Source organism: Scyliorhinus canicula, chromosome 14, assembly GCF_902713615.1.
Source record: "Scyliorhinus canicula chromosome 14, sScyCan1.1, whole genome shotgun sequence".
NCBI classification, from domain to species: Eukaryota; Metazoa; Chordata; class Chondrichthyes; order Carcharhiniformes; family Scyliorhinidae; genus Scyliorhinus; species Scyliorhinus canicula.
Window position 1 is genome coordinate 22514492 of NC_052159.1, and position 15363 is coordinate 22529854.

General features: G+C 49.4%; 1 protein-coding gene across 1 annotated transcript in view; it reads left to right on the forward strand.

Moving 5' to 3' along the window:
* Positions 1-12640, forward strand: part of oca2 (oculocutaneous albinism II) — a 559961-nt gene extending 547321 nt beyond the window's left edge. Inside the window, exon 24 of the mRNA XM_038818856.1 lies at positions 12074-12640. Within this exon, the coding sequence (XP_038674784.1) occupies positions 12074-12161 (88 nt within the window). The 3' untranslated portion in view covers positions 12162-12640. The remainder of the gene's footprint in view (positions 1-12073) is intronic.
* The last annotated feature ends 2723 nt before the right edge of the window (positions 12641-15363 follow it).

The window sequence follows — 15363 nt, forward strand, 5'->3', positions numbered from 1 at the left end:
TTAAAGGCTTCAATTTTCCCAGCATCCACGACCTTCTGGAGGAAAGAATTCTGGATTATTTTGTGTGGAAAAAGTGCTTCTGGTTTCACAGAGAGCCTAAATCTGATTTCAAGGTTGATCCCTCATTCTTGATCCTTTAACCCAGTTTCTCCGTAGCTGCCCTACTGAAATTTTTTAACATGTTCAAACACCCCCAAAGAGACCACAAATCCCCCCTTCTCTACTGCTGCGGGCGAGGACGGAGAATTTGGCTGTGCCATTTGCTGGCTGCAGGGTTCTTTACTCCCTCCGCTTGTCAATGGGATTTTCCATTGAAACTGCTCCGTGCTGTTGGGAAATTCCCAGGCGGGGGTGCGCTGCCAGCTGGACCAGAGAATCCTGCCATCAGCCAACGGTCGGAGAATTCCCCCCCCCCCCCCCCCCCATCTCCATTTTGTATACTGCACGTTTAAGCAAACTCTCCCTATAATGTAACCAAGGACTATAAGTGGCAATTCTGGCCCAAGGTAACTAACGTTGCCATGCTGGAGGTTGATGTGAAGCTTTGTTCGTCAGGCATCTGAAACGTGAGTCATCGTCAGTTATTCTCGCGTTTGAACAGGTGCCCACCTGAAATGTGAGACCAATTTTTTTTTTTCTAGGGGGGGCGGTTTTGGGGGTATCGTTGGCACAGCCTGCTTTTGTTGCCCATCCCCCTAATTGTCCTTCAACTGAGTGCCTTGCGCGGCCATTTCAGGGAACGTTTTAAGAGTCAACCGCATTGCTGTGGGTCCGGAGTCACATGTGGGCCAGACTGGGTAAGGCTGGCAGATTTCCTTCCCATTACTGAGACGAGCTTTATATTTCAATTTTCTGACTTGAATTCCACCAGATGCCATGGTGAGATGTTGGGCACGATTTAGCGGAAAGAAAATGAGTACTGTTGTGGGTGTGTTTAGCAGGATGTTTCCCGGCACTTGCAGCGCCGAGAATAATCCTGCTATTAAATGGGACTCTGTTCATGTTTTGGGCCTTGGCGAGGAAGGCACTACCGAGGCTGCATTTACCTTCAATCCGTGCACTGGGGTGTTCAGTTCTCCAGTGCAGGAAGAGATTGGGGCACCATTTTAAAATGGCGCCCGATCTGGCGACCCCCCCAACGTGACCCCGAACACCAAACGTACCGATTAAGGGGACCTCAAGCCCCCCCTCACCCGATTTCAGAAGGGCATGGCACCCCCGGGACCGGTCTCTGGCATGGGTAAGATGCCACCTGAGCACCTTCATGCCGGTGCTGACAGTGCTGGAAGGGGCACTGCCATGGTTCCAGGCAGGCAGTGCCAATGTGCCGGAGTGCCATTAGAAGTGCCAGGTACATCCCTGCTAGAGGCCGATCACCCGGGGGCCTTTGAATGCCCGAGAGACACCCCCTCCCGCCCAAGTGCCGTTCTGCCTGGTCCACGTTGGTGGAGAACAATGTTAAACTGCGCCTGGCTGAGGTCGGCGAGGTGAGGGGGACCGATCCCGGACGCTGGGTAGATCTGGCATAGACATAACTACTCACTATACGATCTCCCTAGGCGTAACGAGCTGGGTAAATCTCGCAAGAGGCCTCTCACGATATTTACCGGCTGCAGCACGGCCGTTAGATCATGCTGTTATCTCATATCCCCCGGGCAGCCTGGGCTTCTGGATTACTAATCCAAAAGCATTACCACATTACCACGACCTCCCCCTGATTACTCATCAGCATAACTCCCCCTGCAAAATATGACACGCAGTTTGCAGGTTGTTCAATATCTGATTCAATGGGCCAAGCTTTCTCTTCTAGGCTCCCTCACCAAAATAATGATTTTGTTTCTTGCTCCCCATCAGTTATTGATACCGCTATTAGGAAGGATGGAGGACTTTGGTTATCGTTTAAAGCGCTTTCTGAACTAAGTAACCAAATACAGCTCGATGATTGATTCTATTTCAAAGCTGCTGAGAATTAAAACTTCTTTACCCATTGAAATGTATTCGACCTGACCTCTCTAAATAAATAACCAGACGTAAGTCAACCATTGCATATTAAACAGGGTTCATGGTCAAACATTCTAGCACTTGTATCTGTGGGTGGCACTGTCTGGAACAGTGTTGTGTGACTCATCAAGCTTTGTGGCTCTCCACCGATCATTGCATGACCTTCAACAAATCACCTCCTGATGATTCCTGTGCCTGCTTGATGGTGCTGCAGCAAATCTTATGTTGGAGAACTGTGGCAATGTCCCAAACAAGAAAGAAAGCTGCGGGTTTGCACACTCCTGTTGAGAGACAAATAAAATTCCAATGGTACCGTAACTCTAACCCTTACGATAAGCCTAGAGATGCAAAAGGAGACTGGGAAACTCTACCCCTACCCCCCCCCCCCCCCCCCCCCCCCCCCAGGAATTTCAACATCAGCTTCTATTAACCACCCTTCTCTCAAACTAAGGCTAACCACCTCAGGGCTACCTAAAGAAAAGATTCTGTGCTCACTGATTGAACTGCCCAGTACGAATGATTGATTAATTGTGGATGAGGGTCAGTGCAGACCTGATGGACCGACAGGCCTCCTTCTGCACTGTAGGAATTCTTCCATGAATTCAACAGATTGACACCATTAAAGGAGAATGACCCTCTAACTTACTGCCTCTTGTAGGCCTATGAATATCAATGCCTCCGTAGATCTAAGCACCCTGTTTTTCCAGTATTGATTGACTTCGCATTTCCCTTCACGCCCTTCATTGTGCATCAAGGTGTGGCCACCATCAATATTCTGCCTTGTAGGGCAGCACGGTGGCGCAGTGGGTTAGCCCTGCAGCCTCACGGCGCCGAGATCCCAGGTTCGATCCCGGCCCCGGGCCACTGTCTGTGTGGAGTTTGCACATTCTCCCCGTGTTTGTGTAGGTTTTGTCCCCACAACCCAAACGTTGTGCAGGGTAGAAGGATTGGCCACGCTAAATTGCCCCTTAATTGGAAAAAATTAATTGGGTGCTCTAAATTTATTTTTAAAAAAGAAAAAAAAAAGAAGAAAATAGTCCGCCATGAAATTTCAGGTGGACAGCCTTTCAATCTTTCCGATAAATTTCCAACTGTTGTAGCAAGCGGGATTTACCGCGGGTGTCCCGGCGCTGGGCCCAGCGGAACCGGCAACGCAATTCAACGTTAATTGGTCCACTTAATGATGCCTCACGGGATTATTATATAATAATAATAATCGCTTATTGTCACAAGTAAGCTTCAAGTGAAGTTACTGTGAAAAGCCCCTAGACGCCCCACATTCCGGTGCCTGTTCGGGGAGGCTGGTACGGGAATTGAACCGCGCTGCTGGCGTTGTTCAGCATTACAAGCCAGCGATTTAGCCTACTGTGCTAAACCAGCCCCTCCCTCACCAGCTGATTCACCAGTACACCGCTAAAAAGGTCGAGCAGCACTTAAGCTGCTCTTGCTCAGCCAACCCCAGCCAGCTCACAACAATGGCGCCAAGGAGACCAGCCCCAAGATTCGGGGATGCTGAGCTGGGGAGGTTTCTGGACGCGGTGGGGGCCAGGAGGGATGACCTGTTCCCCCGAGGATCCCGGAGGGTGAGCCACAAGGCTGTCATGGAGAAGGTGGCGGCAGCAGTCAGCTCGGGCAATGTGACCAGTAGACCTCTAGTGTCGGAAGAAGGTCAATGACCTACAGCAGGCAGCACGAGTGAGTAGTCAACATCGTCCCAGGCCCCCCCACCCTCCATAACCCCAAGGGAGCATCCCCCAGGTGATCCCCAACCCTTTATCCAACCTCTCCCCCCTTCAGCACTCCCTCCACCCACCCCTTCAACCCTTTGCCCACCCCAACCCTCCCTTCACCCCCCCCCTTCCCCACAACTGTGAATCACGCGAGTGGCTAACGATGCCCCCTCTTTGTCCCCTCGGGAAAAGCTCTCCCATAATCATCGGGAGAGGGCCCAGACTAGCAGTGGGACTTGAGAATCCTCACCTCCTCTGAGGAGCGGGCCCTGGAGGCGACGGAGGTGGTTGAAGTCAGGGCGGTCACCAACGCGGAGGCTGGCGGACGTCGCAGAGGTGAGGAACCACCAGGCTCCACCCTGAAGACCTCTCAAACATGAGTAGTGATTGCCTGACTGACTGACCCATCCCTCCCACTGACCACATGGACCTTCTCCCGCAGGTCCAGCAGCCGACAGTTCCGGCACATCCCGGGGGGCCCCCTCGCCTAACTCCAAGGAGAACACCTCAGAGGAGAGCTCCGAGGATGCCACTGTTATAGTCGGGGCAGAGCTGCATCCCCACCCACCACCAGCGCAGATACACTCACCTCGGTGGGACATGTTAGTGGTCAGACTTCTGGGGCACAATCTGGTGAGCACCACACAGCTGATGATGCACAAATGGTGGAGGCAGGAGGTCCCAGGCGAGACAGCAGTTGGAGGTCTGCTGGAACCCTGGACCCTGCTGGGTCCCAGCCTGATGCTGAGCCTCTGGAGGTAGGTTACCCGGAGCTGATGGAGACGATAGGAAGTGGCCAGGACATTCAGAGGGAGACGGCAGCGTCACTCCAGCAAATCCAAAGCCGCTTATGGGAGTCCCAGAGTCTACGGGCGCAGGAGATGGTGCTGGCAATGAGTGGCACCGAGACCAACACTGCTAGGTTGCCAACTGCAGTAGAGAGCCTGGTGTACGACATCGGCACCATGAGTGAAGGTGTCCAAGGCATTGCGCAGTCGGTGATGGCCATGGCTGTGGGTCCCAGCAGTATGTCTGCCTCACTGGGGGATGTGACCCAGTACCAGGCTGACCTTGATGAGGTTCTGCGGGACATGTCCCGGTCTCGGATGAGAATGGCCAATGTTGCAGAGCTTGTGGGTGGGTGGGCATTTCCGAGGCCCTGCAGAGCATGGCCCAGTCACTGAGGAGCATTGCCGAGGGCGCGACATGATGGTGCAGATCATGGGGTACCGCCAGGGCTGGCAGAGCCAGATGATGCCGGGGCCGGTGGGAATCAAACCAGCTATCCCGCTGTCCCAAGATGAACCCCATGGGCACCAACTGGGAGGAGGGGCCCGGGTGCCAACCTGGACCCGTCCCATGGGGCGGCGAAAGTGGCCACCAGCTCTCCCGAGTTCCACTCCTCTGCTGAGGCCATGTCTCGGGGTCAGCACACGGAACAGGGCGGGCACGGCTGTGCATGTGCCATCAACAAGTGAGCACTATTGGGAATGGGGTATTGTACAGCACATTAAACAACTTTTTGCACAGCCATAATGATGCCTCTGTCACTTTCTTCCGCAATGCAGGCCTCCCCCTGGACCCTTTGCCCACCTCTCTAGGTAACCCTCCCCCACAATGGCCCCACCCACCCTCTGGCATATCCCCGGAACTTTGTCCCACCCCCTGGGTGTTTGGATGTTGCGTGAACGGTGTTGACTCCCACACAGTGTCCAGCCATCAGTGTGATTGGGATACTAGGCAATGACTCCCACGTGGTACATGGCCCGCCCACCCACTGGAATCCTCTTGACATATGTCAAGTGTTCAATTGCCAATTCCCCATTAGTGATAGCCTTCAGCCGTGCAGCCTGAAGACACACCAGTCAGTGGGGGTTATGGATGATCAGTGGGACAGACGGACAGGAACCCCGGATTGAGGTTGGGATCCAAGGCTTGGCTTGGTGGTGCCACGAGCAATGCCCCCCCCCCAGTTGCCCCCCCCAGCGCTTCCCTATGCCCTCCCATGGCGGCCCATCCCTGCGGAGGGCCCCCCCAGCCGAACATCCCCCATCCCCTGCCGAGCACTGGAGTGGCAAGCCCCTCGCCCCGGGCTCTTTGCATGTGAGCAAAGATGGCTACTCACTCCTCGGCTCCCCACAGAAGCCCTGCCGCCAGGTTCACATTTTTTAAAAGGATTACTAATCGGCGGCAGCATGACCACTTGTTGGGGAGGCTGCTGAATGATGGGAGGCCATTGGATAAGGGATGGCTCTTGTAAATTATATGGAAATGGGGTTTAAGTGCTGATAATTAGTTTCTTGCCACACTACAGCGAGACCCCGATTTCGCCTACGGGCGTGGGCCAGTTGCATCGCAAACTGACCTGGTACCTGACTCCCGATTCTTGGCCTCTCCAGCTATTCACCGACCTCGTTATGCTTGAGCGCGAGTGTAACGAGGCCAGAAGATCACACACTTAGTCTGAGCTCTGTTCCAATTAATGCACTGTCACTGAACTATTGACTTGTATTTTCCTTTGTGTTCACTGCTGAATTAGACTCTTGTTTTCATCTTTGCCAAGTTCATTGTTAAGGGTGTGCAGAATGATGCAGGGCAGGAGGATCTCAGATGGAATATATGGTCGGAGGGGACATTATTATTTGCCTCAGCGCCCCTGGTCTATAGAAGGACAGCGATTGATCAATAATCTAATTTATAATGGGGTGTTTCCTAATTTCACAAATGCATTGTGCATTTTTGTCAGTTTTCCTGCATCAGTGGCTTCAGACTGAACGCACTTTTAACGTGTTGAAGCAGGTTCACCAATGGGAGAAGAGCATTTGAATGGTCTTGCCATCTTAATATCAACTGTGACATTGCACGAAAGCCAGGTTTCGCCTCAATAATTTGTGCAGAAAAAGGCTGGAAAAATATTTGTTGAATGAAAAAAGATATTCAAATTATAGGGTGCATGCTCCATCAGTAGCGGGTTCCCTGATTGGACGGAGAATGGAGGCCTCCCCCGGACCCTTTGCCCACCTCTCCAGGTAACCCCACTGTAGCGCTCACCCACCCTCTGGCATATCCCTGGAACTTTGTCCCACCCCTGGGTGTTCGGATGTTGCGTGTATGGACACCGGGTGCCAATCCCGCTTCGGTGCTCCAGCCCTCTGCCGGCGGTAGCAGTGAGCTACACATCCCGGCCGGAGGATACAATTCACTGATTTGCAACTATTTCCGTCCAATTAAGGGGCTGGAATCCCAAGTCTTCCCTTCCCCATTATGAACCGATCCCCACAGTGGGAAATCCTCCCAGCGGGTTTTGGTGCAAGTTTGCCCAAGCAGGTCCTGAAGTGGTGGACCCCGGGGTGGGCTCAGGGGTGGTCAGAGAATTATCGAGGTGCACCCCAAAGTCCATCATAAGGCCACCATCCCCCCCATAATGTTAATCCTGCACCCCCACAACACCCCCCCCCACTAACTTTAGATTAGATACCCTCATCAGAGATCCCAACAGAGAACCCCATCAGAACCCCCGATCAGAGACTCCCATCAAAGACTCCCGCCTGAAAACAGAATAGCAGTCTAGACAATAGTGAAAAAAATCACTGCACTTTCACCAGCCCTTCCTTAACATCTACTGCCTCAGGCAAAAGAGTTTAAGACAGCATATGGTGCAAGTGTAGAGGCTTCCTCGAAAGCCAAGCAAACTTCTAAGAGCTTCAAATCCCTTGACATTCTTTGAAATACAAATCTTCCATTTAAATTCACACAGTAATACATTGCACTAAGTCGTCACAGTGGCACGGTGGTTAGCACTGCTACCTCAGAGTGCCAGGAACCCAGGTTTGATTCCGGCTTTGGGTGAGGTTAAATATTCTCCCATATCTGCATGTGTTTCCTCTGGGTGCTCCGGTTTCCTCTCAAAGACATGCAGGTTTGATGGATTGGCCATGGTAAATTGCACTTTAGTGTCCAAAGATGTACAGGTTATGTAGGGTTATGGGGATAGGGTGGGGGAGTGCTCGTTTGAAGGGTCGGTGCAAGCTTGGTGTGCTGAATGACCTCCTTCTGTAATGTAAGGGCTTTTTTCGCCAGTAATTGACAGTTTAATCCTTCAGAGACAGCTGCTTGGTGGATTGTTAATCTTTCTTTCCCTTCATGCTTGAATGCTCAAGTACCCTGCTTTGATACTAACTACAATGTTTATAAACACTCTTGCTACGATTGACGGTTCCTCACCACATCAAATGCAGATAAGTGCTTTCACTTCCTCTTTTTCACAGCAGAAAAAACTTGGCTGCTTTTGCTGTGCCTTTTTGTGCGGACGGCCCGATACCGGGATTCTGGCGGAATCCAGCAAACTTGCCTCCATTCATAAATTAGCATGGTGAAGGAGAAGGAATCGCACCTGGGAACCATTGCTAGCGCCAGTGGAGACCAGCAGAGTGTCTCCGCTGGGGGAGCACTTAGTCTCCAGAACGGAGAATCCAGCCCTATGTCTCACTTTTTATTCCGGTGCCTGACCGTGTCTTCATGTATCTTCATTTTTTAAATTATGACTGGGAACCTCAAAAGTTGGAAGTGGCCTGGGCAATATAATTTTAATTCCCCTTTGTGCCTAGTTCCTTTAGTTCATGTATTGATCCCTTGGATGGAAGATACATATGATCTGGGTGGAGAGGAGATCATAGGCAGCATTATCCCTGGCAATATGTCACTTACAAAATAATCCCAAACCACAACCCCTTCCTATTTGAGCTGTGCGACCTTTCTGCTTTCATCTGCCCATTATCTGATGCACTAATCCTGTCAATACTTCTAGTGGGATACACAAAACTGAGCAAGGGAATGATTCAGACAGCGAGGAGATGCTTATTGTCGTCTTGTGAGTGGGTGATTAATTGACCATGCTGCTCAGGACACCTCCTTTTTTATCTTTGTCACCGTTTGCCATTGATCTCCCTGTTTGGAATGTGAAAGTTTTTTCCACCCTGGAATCAACACAGACTTTCAGCGATCCCGCAAAGGGACTGTCCTTTGAACAGTGATGAACTTGTTTTTTTTACTGCATTAAAAAACAAATTACTTGAAAGTGCTTTTCTTGGTGCATTGAATAGCTCCCATTTATCTATCTTATTTTTTTCTTTTTACTAGAATTGATTATTTAAAAGTAAAACGAAGCATGCTCGCTGTGAACATTTTTGTAAACAATACAGTTGAAGCTCAGGCCCTTGTTGCCTAGGTGATACTGGCTGGGGGGGATAGAACCCTACGGTGGAATTAGAAATATCTAGCATAGTTTCAAAGAGGGAAGAAAATACTCTATTCTGTACCATTGACAATCTAAGCACAAAGAAAACAGTATGAATAATGTTGTGGATATATTTAGCTCACCTGTGACACAAGAATGGCTGCAACTGAATTCATGAAAAGACTTGAGTTATAAACCAAAGAGTAATATGGTGAGCTTATTATTGTGCTTCACTGAACAGGGCACGTTGGAAATGGGCCTTGTACACTGAGTGTCTTTAAGACAGAGATGGATAGGTTCTTGATTAATAGGGAGACCAGGGGTTATGGGGAGAAGGCAGGAGAATGGGGATAAGAAACATATCATCCATGATTGGATGGTGGAGCAGGCTCGATGGGCCGAATGGCCTAATAATAATCTTTATTAGTGTCACAAATAGGCTTACATTAACACTGCAATGAAGTTACTGTGAAAATCCCCAAGTCGCCACACTCCAGCGCCAGTTTGGGTACACTGAGGGAGAATTCAGAATGTCCAACTCACCTAACAAGCACGTGTCTCGGGACCTGTGGGAGGAAACCGGAGCGCCAGGAGGAAACCGACGCAGACAGGTGGAGAACGTGCAGACTCCGCACAAACAGTGACCAAAGCCGGGAATCGAACCCTGGTCCCTGGTGCTGTGAAGCAACAGTGCCGCCCCTGTTCTGCTCCTATGTCTTATGGTCTTATGCTCTTACACAACTAATATATTTCTAAAGCTTCTATTAAAATATTAAAGTATCTGAAGGTATTTGAAATTCGGGGATTAGACCCACTCAGCAGTATGAATGGAGTCCGGGAGGTGTTCGAGTCATAGTCGTAGAGTCATAGAGTATTACAACACAGAAAAAGGTCCTTCAGCCCCTCGTGTCTGTGGTGGCCATCAAACACCTCACCTAATCCCATTTCCCAGCACTTGGTCCATGGCCTTGTATGCTATTGTGTTTCAAGTGCTCATCTAAATACTTCTTAAATGTTGTGAGGGTTCCCATCTCTACCACCCTTTCAGGCTGTGAGTTTCAGATTCCTGTCACCCGCTGGGTGATAACAGTTTTTTTCTCAAATCCCCTCTAAATCTCCTGCTGCTTATCTTAAATCTATGGCCCCCCAAGTTATTGACCCCTTTACTAAGGGGAAATGTTTCTATTTACTCTATCTATGTCCCTCATACTTTTGTACACCTCAGCTTTTTCTGCTCGAAGGAAAACAACCCCATCCTAACCAGCCTCTCTTCTAGCTGAAACGCTCCAGCCTAGGCAACATTCTGGTGCACCCTCTCTAGTGCAATCACATCCTTCCAGTAGTGCGGTGACCGGAACAGCACACAGAATTCTAGCTGTTGCCAAATTAGTGTTTTATCATAATGGTGAGTGGGTGGGATTTGGCAAGGCTTTTGGCTTAGGTAGAGAATTGTAGCTGGTGGGGGGTGGGGGGGATGCGGCAGAAGAGTGGGAGTGCTAGTGGTAAGGCAGGGTTGGAAGAGACTGTGGAAATAGGGCTGAAAACAATGGATAGATGGGATAGAAGACGCCTTGTGTGTTCACTGTCTCATCACTAACCTCCAACTTCTCATGATATTAACATCTCTTTTCACTCACACCAATTTAACTTGACTTTAGTTTGCAGATCCAAATTGTTCCTCTGAACCGTTGATCCCACTATTTACTGGGAGCGAGAGGAAATGCAGAACTCCAGATTTCCTTGCACTTCGGCTGTTAAGTGTGTGCTGCACAGCCTCAAAATAATATTTAGGTGGCCAACCTGCCTCTTGGGAGCAGATTAATTATGGTCCATATTCACCAGCCCAATCTCCCCATATCCCTCATCAGGTTAGAGTGGAGTTTGAGGTCTTTAAGATGTTACGATCCCATCCGAATCTAAACCCACCCATTTTGTTCTGTGGGTTAAAATTGCCCCTCATGTATCTCAGCTTGTTCCTCAGCTCAAACTGTGATGATTCACCCAGTCTGCTTTCTGTCTGTCTCCTCGTTTTGTTAAAATCAAGGCTGCCTCTTAACATGGCTAACTTATTCTTTCCGAGTCCAGTACTGGTGCAGCTCAACGTTCCCTGCCTCATGAAGTCTAAAAGCCTGTAAAAAAAACAATCTTGCTGCCACGTGATACTACCTCTTGATTGGCCTATGTGGTTCTGCTCGTTTCAAATTTCTCGATAATTCATCAGGTGCCTCGTTCACCTGAGGAAGTAGCTGTGCTCCGAAAGCTAGTGATTCCAAATAAACCTGTTGGACCTTAACCTGGTGTTGTAAGACTTCTTACTGTGCCCACCCCAGTCCAACGCCAGCATCTCCACATCATAACTAAAGAGTGTTATGCCGACCAACATCGAACATTTATTTTATCAGTAGCGATGCAGCCAACATTTCTGACTGCTGGTCTATCGACATAAGCATGTTTATAATTCACCTTTAAAAATTGTAATACCACATGAGTACAAAGAGAAAATGTAGATGATCTACTTGGCCTCGAAGAGTGTAAACTGCCATCGTGGATAAGGAACCCATCGTAGAAACATGCTCATTTTCATTCCATTGAAAATCTACTCCGGGATGACCATTTGGGGGTGAAAATGGGGGATTATTCCATTTCGGCAGTGGTCCTACAAAGCTCTGTCTTAATGCAACTCTTGGTATTTATCCAAGCTTACTGTCCCAGGTTCTCAGATTATGGTTGATATTCAGGCAAGTCTATTTTACGTGGGGGCCGGTTCAGCTCAGTTGGGTGGACAGCTGGTTTATGATGCAGAGCAAGGCTAGCAGTGCAGGTTCAACCCCAGTACCGGCTGAGGTTATTCATGAAGGCCTCCCACCGCCCCCCCCCCCCCCCCCCCCCCTCAACCTTGCCCCTCGCCTGAGGTGTGGTGATCCACGGGTTAAATCACCACCAATCAGCTCTGGCCGTCAAAGGGGAAAGCAGCCTATGGTCACTGGGATGACGACGACTTTATGTGCATAACGAGTCTGTGTTGGGAGGCACCTTGAGGCCACAGTGCACTAAATTCCCATATTTCCTGTCCTTAATTATTTTTCCATCCTTGATTGCCTTTCAGATTGGGTTTTCCCATGATGCTTGTATCCACAACTGTCGGGATGTGCTACCTCCTTGTCGTTCATGTTGTCCTGGGATGGAACTCGTGAATCGACCTCAAAAGAACAAAGGGACCACTGACCTTGGAGGATGATGCTTATTTTCAACAATTTATGAGTCGCTGCCAAAAGAGAACCAACTATCCAGCTCATAAATTTAAGCGACGAGCTGGTATTTTTATGACGGCCTCCCAACCTTGCCCTGTGCACTTCCACAGACAGTAGTGAACAAGAGTGTGAAATGGGCCACAACATTACGACAAGGGAATGTTCTACAGCCCAAAAACACATTTCGCTCAAGTATTTGAACAACTTGTTTTCGGCAATGGCAGACACAAATGTCATCAAAAATTACAAATTGAAATTGGTTCGAAACCTTTGTATACTTTTAGACCCTTTTCCTTCTAGCGGACAGCATCCCCCCCCTCCCACCAAGTGTCATTGAAGTTTAGTGCCCATCGAGCAGCAGCTGAAGTTTGGATCAATATGACAAATCGGTGCAGGTTATTTTTTTAAAAAGATGAATGTATTCTCAAACATTAAATAAAACCTGTTAAAACTACATTGTTATCAATCTTCTTTCACCAAACCTATGTTCACTTAACGTCAGTGGCTTGCTCACTCTATTTAAATGAGGGCGGAGTGTAAAAACAATTTGGGCTCCTCTTCAGTTTTGTCTGGTGGACGCTTGCTCCGTCCACCATCTGCTTCCCCATAGAGAAAAAGAGAAAGTATGGCGGGGGAGGGGGGGGGGGGGGGGGGGGGGGGGGGGGGGGGGGGGGAGAAAATGCATAAGGGAAGAAAGATATATCTACAAAGAAAAAAATTGCATCCACATGAGACTTAAAGAGAGGAGATGAGATCAAGGAGAGACCTCTTCAAAGGAAGTGAGGGTTGGAGACGAGCCTAATTTTTTAAAGCAGCAGAAAAATGCCCATGTTCTACCTTTCTCAATGCGTCTAACTTCCAGCTGGTTACTATGACAGCAAGCCATACATTTGGCAAACATCAACTCCTTGACACTATTTATAAATAAGAGTTTGAATTAAGCTGCTGGTACGAGGAGCACACACCGACTGTCACAGTTTCAGAGAGCAGAACAAAAGGACTTTAAACCATGCTGTTGATTTACATTAAAGTCTCCTGGTGTGGGGACAATGCACATTTTGACTCTCTGTGAACAATGCCAAACAAATATACATTTCCCCACTATTGGCCTGTACCCCTCTGCAGGTCACAATCCACTATTCCACCCACCCAGGCAGGAACTGTTGCATTTCATGGAGTGTTTGATCTTTCTTGCCTATATTTACATCACTAGGTCTTTGGTATTGATCCAATTCTTCATTCCTTGTGCTTCTGTTGGAGTCTTCACATATATACTGCTGGCATGCGAACAAAAATCTTTCAAATTCTTGTCCCATTTGAGACACGCTCATTGTAATATATCTGTGCCTCAATTCAGCATTTACAGTCCAAAGTTCTGCCTACGTCTTCATCATCTTTGCCTCCTTGTGCTTTTAAAGATTGATTCACGTCCCCCTTACCTCAACGATCTTTTATCCATTGGAAACAAATTATGCTCCATTTAACTCTCCTCTTCACCTATGACCCTGGGCCCCAGAAACATTCACGGCCATTTCTCTTGAGCTCTTTCAATGCGTCAATGCCCTTTCAGCCGTGGGTACATGGCTGCCAGTGGGAGCTTGCTGTGCGCAAATTGGCGTTTCCTGCATTACACGTGAGCACGCCTAAAAGTAAGTGCCCCTATTTGCCTGCATAACACTTTGGAACATCATGATGTTGAGGAAGGCGCTATATAAATGAACACGTCTTTCTTTTGCATGGCAGGGTGTCCAAAAGCACACAGGAGGTTGCAGCGGTCTATTATGATTTGATTAGATTTGATTTATTATTGTCACATATATTAGTACACAGTGAAAAGTATTGTTTCTTGCAGACAACGCATACCGTACATAGGGAAGGAAGGAGAGACGACAGATTATTCAAAGCTAAAGTAGTTAAGAACCTGAGATGGGGCAGGAATAGACCATACAGCCACAGCCTTCGACTGCTGGAACTAATGCAGCTGAGCCACATCCTGCTGCTAATCAAAGTACATGTACATGCACAAACCAGCAGGAGTTACCAGACAATGAGCTCTGGAAAGATTGGCTGAACTGTCCCCCTCCTGGCTGTCTGTGGCTAATTGCATTCCTGCTATCCTAAAGTATATCAGTGAATTCACTTCACATTGGGATCAACTTGAATCATATTCACCTGTATGGCAAATGCACACTGATGTACGGAGTGGTGCATTTGCCTTACCACTAGCACTTCCACTCTTCTGCTGCAACCCCCACCCCCAGCTACAATTCTCTACCCAAGCCAAAAGGCCCCCTCCGGTGCAGGATGTGGAAAATTGCCCTGGATGTCCTGACCACAAAACATAAGACAAATCCAATCCAGCCAATTACATCAGTGTACTCTCAAACGCCAGCAAAATGATGGAAATTGTCGTTGTCAGTGCTATCGAGCGGCACTTGCCCTTAAATAACCTGCCGATTATGTTCAATTTGGGTGACACCAGGGTCACACGGCTCCAGACTTCATTGCAGCCTTGATTAAAAAATGGTCAAAGGAACTGAATTCCAGAGATCAGGGGCGAAATTCTCTGACCCCACGCAGGGTCGAAGAATCGGCCAGCAGCGGCGTTAATCCCGCTCCCGCCGGGTTTTTAAATCTCCGACCGGCCAAAAACTGGCGTTGTGCAAATCCCGCCGGCAGCCTCTGAAAACAGCTGGCGCCGGCGGGATTTCATTATATTTTTATTTCAACAAATCTCCGGCCCGGATGGGCCGAAGTCCCGCCGACGTGGCCACGGGTCACGTCGGCAAAAAACAGAGTAGCTTTAAAACGGCGTCAACCATTGATGATGGTTGACGCCGTTCAGTGTCCAAGGGGCGAGGGGGGGGGGGGGTTGCGAGTGGGGGGGGGGGTTTGCGAGTGGGGGGGGTTGCGAGTGGGGGGGGGGGTTGCGAGTGGGGGGGGTTGCGAGTGGGGGGGTTGCGAGTGGGGGGGGGTTTGCGAGTGGGGGGGTTGCGAGTGGGGGGGTTGCGAGTGGGGGGGGGTTGCGAGTGGGGGGGGGTTGCGAGTGGGGGGGGGGTGGGGGTTGCGAGTGGGGGGGGTGGTTGCGAGGGGGGGGGGGTTGCGAGTGGGGGGGGTTGCGAGTGGGGGGGGGTTGCGAGTGGGG